Raw genomic sequence first — 9,116 nt, 5'->3', positions numbered from 1 at the left:
AAATAACCTGTTCTTGAGTTTTTCAAGTGTCGGCTGTGCTCTGAACTATTTGACCTTTTCTGAAAGACAAGGCAAACTATGGACCTTTTTTTTCACACATGGATGCAAGGTGCAAGACGTAGTTTTCAGGTAAGAAGGCTGATGTAGCAACTCTCAAGTCACCGAGTAGCTGCTGTTGAACACCCACGGCCGTTGCCGTTTAGTTTTCATTGCAGAACGGCTGCTGGACTGCCCATGTCCGGTCGCGCCCCAGGAGCCTGGAAGAGGCAGAGCAAGGCTCTCCGTAAGCCTGACAGCCCACTGCGGCTCAGCACTCCTGCCGGCCTCCCGGCGGGCACCCCCCTTGGCTGAGCTCCGCAAAGAAGTTCTCCGCTTCGATCCGAGAAACCAGGGTACGCTCGCGGCTCTGCCAAGAGGCTCGCTCCGACCCGCGCCGCGCGGCGCCGCCCGGGGTGAACGGCGCACGAGACCGTGCAGGAGTGTCGTCGCCGCTGTCGCCGCTGCCGCCGCCGCCGCCGCCGCCGCCGCGGGATGCATCAATGGCCTCAGCCAGCCTACCTTAGCGAAGTGAAGAGGCGGGCAGAGCTATCAGGCGGCAGCAACGACAGCCCGCCCCCCTCCCCGCAGCCCACAGCCGCTCAACCACCACGTCCACGAACGCAGCTACTGAGCATGCGCAACCCCCACCCCCAGGGGTAGGGTGGGCGTGTCGGCTTGGGCAAGTCCATTCTTGAAGGGAGGCAGGTGAGTATCAGAGAGCTGTGGGCGAAGGCTCCCTCTATTTCTTCTTCCTCTTGGTAGCGCCCAGATCAAGGTAGTGGCGAGCGTTGGGCGCGGGCGGAAGCAGTTTCGCGGTGCGTCGGGCTGGGAGCTGCTGGCGGCTCTCGACGGCCACCATGAGGCACCTGCCGTACTTCTGCCGTGGGGAGGTAGTGAAGGGCTTCGGCAGAGGCTCCAAGGAGCTAGGCATCCCCACTGGTGAGCGGGATGCGCGAGGGACGGGAGCGAAGGGAGGGTCATACTTCCTGTGAAGGCCACCGGCGGGGTGTTCGGCCTGGTGTTAGCCACCCTGCATGGAGGCAGTGGTCCCCCACCGGGTCCCTGTCCCGACTCGCGGCGTGGCTGAAGTACAGCCTCCGGTGAGGCCCCAGTGGGTTTCAGCAGCCTGTGCCGCTCGGCCCCCCTGAGCGGTGGTCTGCTGCGCTCCGCCGGGCCCCGGCCGCCGCCGTGCAGAGGGGCAAGGGGCGCAGGTTCTGGCGAGGAGAGGTGCCGGAACTCGGCGGCTGGTGACTCCGCGCAATGGAACTACGCTATTGCGTAATTACCGCGACTGGATCTTTGTGTGGCTAGTCTCCGTTTGTTCGATGTTAACATTTTTCTGACGATTTCTTCTTGCTTGCATAGCTTAAAGTCTTGTACGTTCTTTTATGTTACCATCTTCCCCCCCGCCCCCTGATAGTGCAGAAGAAACCTCCTTTTTCACCATACTAAAGCTGTGATAGTTATCCCAAGAATGAAATGCATTCTGATTAGATGTATTATGTGTTTATTGTTACCACAGAAGAGAATGTGTATAACTAGAAAACACAGCATGCATAAGAGATGTGATAAATTGGGTGTTACACAGGTGCTGAATTTTGTGAACTTGTGTTGTATTTTGCACTTTGCCAAACTGCATGTTGCTGCATTCTTATCATCAGTGGTAACGCTGTTTGTAAATAGTATGTAGACAGAGTTTGGGTTACAAGTGTTTGAACATTCTGTTACGTTTTCGACTTGCGTGAAGTCACTCACACTTTACACTTTCTGAAATTTTGCAGCTAACTTTTCTGAGCAAGTAGTCGAAAGCTTCCCATCTGATATCTCTACTGGTATATACTATGGATGGGCATGTGTTGGAAATGGAGATGTGCATAAAATGGTTTTGAGCATAGGATGGAATCCTTTCTACAAGAATATTAAGAAGTCAGTGGTAAGAATTTTGCTTTGTGTGGGATTTTTATTATAATAAAAGAGGCAGATGTTGAAGTTGAATAAGGTAAACAGGATTTGATCCATAAATGAGACATACATGTTCTGTTTGCTCTTAGAGATATAGTTGGTATCTGTATCATATATTTGTATTGTGAACAGAAAATACTCTTAGTACCTGTAAAATGTGCAGCCTTAGATGAATACAGTTTATTTTCTTCTTTCTGCCCCATCATTAGTTACCTAATTCCAAAATAAAATTACAGCAGTATTACTGAAATTGTGGTTGCTCATGATGCTGATAGCAAACTAAACATAAGCACAGATGCACTGAATTTCCAGCATAAGCAGAAATGTACTAATATGTTGTTTTCTGTAATCTATCTTGAAATGTATGCATTTCAAGTCATAGATATTGGAGCATCTTAAATTACCATGACTTTGTATTAATTCTTCTCGTAAGTGACAGAATCCATACATGAGATGCTGTGGCTTGATATACAGGATGTTCAAAGATACATAAAAAATGGGATGGAACAGTTGAGTTAACATCCTGAAATGTGACAGCTGCATTTTTCTTGCTGTCAGGAGCTGTTACTTTTCCTGAGTCTTGCAGAGCTCTACTTAAATTTGGACATCAATTTCTGCTGTTAAAGTTTTACGTTTTTGAAGAATCCATAATGTGCTGTCCTTGTGCAAATGTATTCTAAAAATATTTGCAGGTGCCTTTTCCGAGCAGTGGTATATGCTGTGGATGGGCCTGCATTGGAGAAGGAGTTGTGCATGAGTGTGAGATAGAACCCTGTCCCAGCCTTCACTTCTTGAATGTTATTATTCAGTTCCCATGTGAGCTGGTTCCTTAAGCTGAATATTTCAATCAAAATCTTCACAGGTTTTTCTGTGTGTCAGCATAAAAATTAAACATTAAGCTTTGTGATTTGCTGCCTTGGAAATCTGAGAAGAGGTGAAGCATTCCTTGAGTAATGGTTTTACTCTTTATTTTTTGGCTATCAGAATATTCCAAATTGAGTAAACTTTCTTAAATTCCATGCAAAATGCAAATCTCCTTCCTAGTATAAGCAGAAGCCATAGCCATTTAATCATGTATTATATGTGTTAAATTGAACAGCCTTCTTACCATTATGTACTGGGGATAATTTGAATTAGGTGTATTAGCTGTACATCATTACAGTGAGGGAAATAAAAGTTTATCATAAACGCCAACTTAATATCTCTTCCCTTAGGAAACACACATAATCCACACCTTTAAAGAAGACTTCTATGGAGAAATTCTTAGTATAGTCATCACTGGATATATTCGGCCAGAGAAAAACTTTGATTCCTTAGGTCAGTATTGTAGATCTCCATCAAAGTAGTCTTTTATTTGTCTTACTCACTTTTTGTCATGAGATGTTTTATCTGTTAACCTTGGAAATATCAGTAAAATGTTTTCATAAACGAAATACACAAGTTGGTTTTAAAAAAGCAGAGCCTCCACCCCGCCCCAAAAACGTGTTCTGTGACTTTTCTGAAGAGTAATTTTTAAATTATGGGCTTGTTGTAAAAGCATCCGTCTAGTTGGTTAATCTCTTAAAATGCAGCTTGGTTAGGGTTGAAACTCCATGGATGCTTAGTGAAAATGCCTGTGGAACAAGAAGATGGTGGCGCTTTTAATGGTGGAATATGCAACTCTGGCATGTTAGTTTTTTTGTTGGTTGGGCATTTTAAAACTCCACAATTTTGCTTTTAAAACCTTATGGTAATAATTACATGTATTCTGCTTCTGTGACTGCCTGGTACTCTGTGGTGCACTGAATTTGCACTTGCTATTGTGTGTTCAGAATTCAAACCAACTTTTAAGCATCCCTGTTACCTTTTTCAGAGGCACTTATTTCAGCAATTCAGGAAGATATTGAAGAAGCAAAAAGACAGCTAGATTTACCAGAACACCTTAAACTCAAAGAAGATAACTTCTTTCGTCTACCAGAAGGCAAAATAGTAAACAACCACTGAGGAAATCCATGTTGCTGCTTGTTTTTTAACCCCTAATCTCCCCTGTATTACAGAGCTTCTATATTTGCACTGCTTTTGTAAGTATTTAATTGTCATATGTCTGTTTAGGTTTCCTTGTCTTAATTCATAAACCCAGTCATAGGAAAGGAGGAGAAGGCTGGTTTAAGTCCATATGGATAAACTGTATCATAAAGTTACCATTGTTCAGAGATCTGAGCACATGCAGAATGTTACCAAACTGTGACCTCTTCTGACACTAAAGTGTGGATATTTCATTTAAATGAAGAACATCTGGGTTTAACATGCAGAATGTTATTTCAACTTTTCCCAGTTTTATGTCAATCTTATGTCTGGACTGTAGCTAGTAGCTTAGACAAGTTTGCTACTGATGTAAAAGTTTCCTGTGGTGTGGGAAGCGTATGATTGGATAACAATAGCTAGAGTAATTCTCTAGTCTTTGCTTGCTTGCTTGGGGTTTTTTGTGCTACATAGCTGTCGTGGTTGAAGCTATTGTTTTAATTGAAATTATTTTCAGTTTATTAGAAATTGAGGAAATCACTGTGACTCATTTGAGTTACTGGACGCTGAGATATGCTTCTTCGTAGTTCACTGTACATATCACTACACAAGATGCTTCTGAGGAAGTGTTTCACTGAAATTCAGGAAGTGAGTCACCATGAGAGTTCATAAACATTAAAGGTTCAGGCACAAAAAGATGCAGAAACAGTACAGCAAAACTTTTGCTGGTTGAACCTTAATGAAAGTCAACTTTGTGCTTTATGTGCTAGTGACTTTGTTAAAGGAAAAAGAGGAGAGCCTTGGGGATATTCACTACACTGGCAATAAACTGCTGACTTCTAGAATGGCATCATTGTGAGATCATCAGATCTCTGGTGCAAGTGCCAAGGTTTTGGCTAACCAAGTAGATGAATGTACAAATTAAAAGCCTTTGGGAATTTGTGGCATGATACATCAAAGCTACAGTGAGTATTGGTTAATTATTACAAGTAATTGCTACCAGCCCTACTCTGAAATACAGGGATAGGTAACTGGAGGGAGCATTACCAGAACTTACTGGAAAATACTTCTTGAAGTATGTAATGTGTGATTCCAAATCTGTTCTCCTCTGATAAATTTTCTATGCCATGCTGAGTGGAGCAAGGTAAGCTGCAGGGACTTTGCTGTGTCTATTACCTTTCCATACCAGCTTGTTACTTGGCTGGAACATTTCCTGAAATTCAAAATGCTTTTGTGGATATGTCTCAGCTGTAGTTCTTTGAACTACTGTAAGTAATTTTGAATGTACAATTTCTGTAGGGCCACTTTATGAATATACTCCTTGTCCTATCCTATTTGAATCCTACTTTTCACTCTAGGATTTGAGAGAGTTTTAGCAAGGTAGCTACTGTCCGGATGTTAGTCCTACATCCCATTGTTTTAACTCTTAGCCGATAGAATGGGATATTATCAGGGAAGAGGCCTTGAGCAAATGAAGGACTCGCTTTTGCTCTGTAGGACTTCAGGAGGAACTTGATTTAATTTAAATGAGTTGTTCATCACTTCCGTTGATAGCGGAGACAGAATATAGAAAGGGGTTGGAGGTGCAGTTATCAACAATTGATATACTTGCCTTTAAAGGAGAAAAAATAGTGGACTTTCACTACAGAGTATGTTAGAAACTGTATTTCTAAAGTCTAAAAATTGTCTTGCAAAAGTGGAGGGATAAAGGGATAAACTTAAAACCTTTCTTTTCAAGATTTGAGATATTTGTAAGATTGTAGTAATGTCAGAATCTTGTATTTCACCTTTTTGTTAAAGAGTAAACAAAACCTACATTAGTCAATTGAATATGTCAAGAATATATTTAAAGAATAGATTGTTCTTCTTGGTACTGTAGCTGAAGGCTCATAGCCTTCCATTAAAATTGTTGGGTTTTCCAGTAATTTCATGTCTGTCGTGGGAACCATGGTGCCTTAAGCTGGTTGTCTGAATAATACTTTTCTGTATCTGCTAGTAGATGTTACTATCCAAATACATTTCACTGCTCAGCTACAGAGCACTGTGCTAATCTTGATAGAGAACAGTGGCAAAGGGAAAACTCAGAAAACTGACTAAGATTTAAGAGCAAATTAACAAGGTGTGATGTGTGGATACACTGGTCTAAAACTTGTGTGTTTGTCTTCAAATCAGCAAAAGTTACTATGTTAATTTGAGTTTACCTGTGTATGTTATTTAAGCGAAAATGTTATATAGCAATTGTTTAAGCTCAGTACATAATTCCTAGCACAATATAAATTTTATGAAGGGTTATATTTTTGTATTATGTACAAATAACTGTATTTATTTTGGTTGATGTTGCTGCACTCTGCCATTAATAAAAGAACTGTAATTGACGAAGTTACCCTTTTTGCAGGTTTCCTTTCCTTTGCCCTGCTTAGCAAAGTTACTTGTTTCAGTCTTACACCGAGCATTGTGGGGCTGACTGCCTGAAAAATTAGACTGACAGAAAAGATAATTTAGTTTTTCAGCCTTTCTGGTGTCTGAAAATGGCCCCACTTTAGGGACACTTGTGCTTGAGTCAGAACTTATGGGAGCTGCATCCTTAGAATTCACAGCCTGAAACATGTGAATTGATCTGTCTTAACATTTTCTTTAAAACTTTTTAAATTATTTATTTTAAGGATTCAGATGGAAGAAGTTGCTTTCTTTTCCTGTGCTCTGCTTCAGCTGCTAAACATTTATCTAGGTCAGGGCAAAGATGTATCTGCTGCTGCTGAAGGCAATTCAGATGTGTCTTAAGTGCGTTATTGTGGCTCTGGCCTCTTATGGGGAAAAGTTCCTCCTGTACTATCATTCATATGTAGACCTTAATATAACCTCTGCCTAGCATCATTGAAGTTACATCAATAAAAAATGTAACATACTCTGGTGAGAGATGTGGCAGAGTTGTGGTTGGTTTTTTTGACACCTGGTCAAGTTTCAGTGTAGGCTGGTATCTGTCAGGAATTACGCTTTTAACACCAGACTACCCAGACTGGAGGTCTCAAACACCTATGTTCAGGGCTGCCTCTTTTTTTTTTCTTTTGTTTTTAACAGCACTATAGTTCCAAGCCTCTAAATTTTCTGCTAGTTTCCTACTGCAATTAAAATTTTAAAAAATACCAGAAGTCTTTGAGACTTACGTAATAAAGGTGCTTTATGTAGAGGTATAATCACTTTCCCAGGTGTGTTTGTGATTTGGGAAGAGAGAATAAAGGTGAAGAAAAACCCCTAATAAGCAGAAGGCTGTAATTACTAGTGTGATAGTTGGAAAACTTACTATTTACTCCTCCAAAGGAACATCTAGTTAGATTTCTGGCCTCTTGATTTCTAAATGGGCTGGAGCTTTAAGAGTGCTAACAGTGGCAGTTACCTAGTTAAGTATGTAGCTCAAGTTACTGATTTCTGTCTTTAATGATGGGAACTGATTTTTGCTTCTTGTTCATGGTTCAGAACAGCCTAGTGTACAGTTGCAGTTGTTTATTTCTTACATGGTGCTAAAATTCTGAAGTTAGGAAGACATAATCCAACAAATTAATATACTCAGATCTTTGCATTAGGCCTTTGTTTCCCAGAGATGAGAACTGCGGTAGGTTGAAATTTCCCAACATTAACTTTGCTAGACCAGCTCAGCTGAAAGCAAATGAAAGCTGTATTTACAAGCAAAACTACAATCTGCAATGGAATACAATGAGTATGTACAAAATACACAGTACTTACAATATTTACAGATATTTACAATTAACCACACCCTGTCCAGAAGGGAAAAAGGAGCAGAGAAAAAGTATCTGTTAGGCTTAACCGAAACAATGTAGCCAAGGTCAAGCAGAAGCAGGGTTAGTATTCTCCACAGAGCAAGGAAGCAAGAAGCCCCTAGAATGTCTTGGTACAGTCAGTATTATGGTAGATACCTCTCCAATTGAATGGTTTAGAATTATCTTTATTTTCTTTTTCACACCCAATAGTGATTTATTTACATTTTTCTAATGTTCTGCTCAAAATCTGTAACAAAACTTTAAAAGCATAGCCTAAAACTACTACAAGAGCCTAAGTAAGGAATGAGATTTTTTTTTTTTTTTGCATAAACACCAGGGAGGAAAAATTAATGGAATATTATGTTAATTGACAAAAGGGGAAAGGATACAGCCAAGTAACTGGAGAGGGAATTTGGTCATGGCACATAGCAGTGAGCAAGCATGGAAGAATTATAAAAAATGAAGAACAGGTAAAGCATAGAATCTGGAATCTTCATGAAGAAGGCACTTTCTTATCTCTAGTTCAGTAGACAATACGAATGAGGAACAAGAAAATAACATTTCCCTTTTGAATACTTGATTGAATGTGTAATATAAATCTGCCAAGTCATGCAATGAAAAAAGTAAGTGTTCTGTTGATTAAGAAGGTCTGCCTCATGCTGAAGACTATTCCAAAAAAGGGACAAAGGAAAAAAGTTGTAGTTGTTGCCTACAACATTACAGACTTTGTTAGGGGGAAAAAATCTTCCATTGTGTTCACAATTAATGAAGTCTCAGGAGATTTATTAATTTTTAGACATTATTAGGTAGCACCCCAAATATTCCTGAGCAACAGGAATGAACCAATAAAAGTAGGAAATATGGTACTTCCTTGGAAAGAGAGCAGAAGTTATATGTGCATATTGTATCTATTATTAGTTTTGGATACTAGTACCTACAAACTCACCTAGTTCATTGCAAATGTGTGCACCCAGCCAAAATCTTGAGTCAATCTGTATTTTGACTGCAGTAGTTACAGCTTACATATGCTTCTGAATGTTCTTGAAAATTTAGTACTCCTATTAAAATATTGAAATGAGTTTTGAAATGATAATTCCCAATCTCAGCATTTTTGGTATTGCCATTTGCCTACTAAGTAGAGATGAAAATGAGTCAGAATGGAAAAAGCTTGTTAGCCATTTTATTGAGTAGTCTGTCTGACCCCTCAGAACATCTGTCCCTCATCAGATTGTGTTTGTGGCTATTTGGCGGACTGAATTTAGGGAGTAGAACCTCAAGCAATGCTCAGCTGATAGAAGGGAATGTTTTAGCGCTTGTGGGCCACAAGCCTTGGGAAAA

The 9,116-nt window shown here is 40.4% G+C and overlaps 1 protein-coding gene across 1 annotated transcript; it reads left to right on the top strand.

Moving 5' to 3' along the window:
• Positions 1-808: 808 nt before the first annotated feature.
• Positions 809-4,014, top strand: RFK (riboflavin kinase). The gene is made up of 4 exons (XM_009898634.2): positions 809-978; positions 1,821-1,972; positions 3,216-3,318; positions 3,854-4,014. Exons 1-4 carry the CDS (start codon positions 897-899, stop codon positions 3,982-3,984), a joined length of 468 nt encoding a protein of 155 aa, XP_009896936.1. The 5' UTR covers positions 809-896; the 3' UTR covers positions 3,985-4,014.
• Positions 4,015-9,116: the final 5,102 nt, after the last annotated feature.

This window comes from Dryobates pubescens, chromosome Z, assembly GCF_014839835.1.
Source record: "Dryobates pubescens isolate bDryPub1 chromosome Z, bDryPub1.pri, whole genome shotgun sequence".
Lineage (NCBI taxonomy): Eukaryota > Metazoa > Chordata > Aves > Piciformes > Picidae > Dryobates > Dryobates pubescens.
The sequence above is the reverse complement of the archived record's forward strand: the minus strand, read 5'-3'. Positions and strand labels throughout refer to the sequence as shown.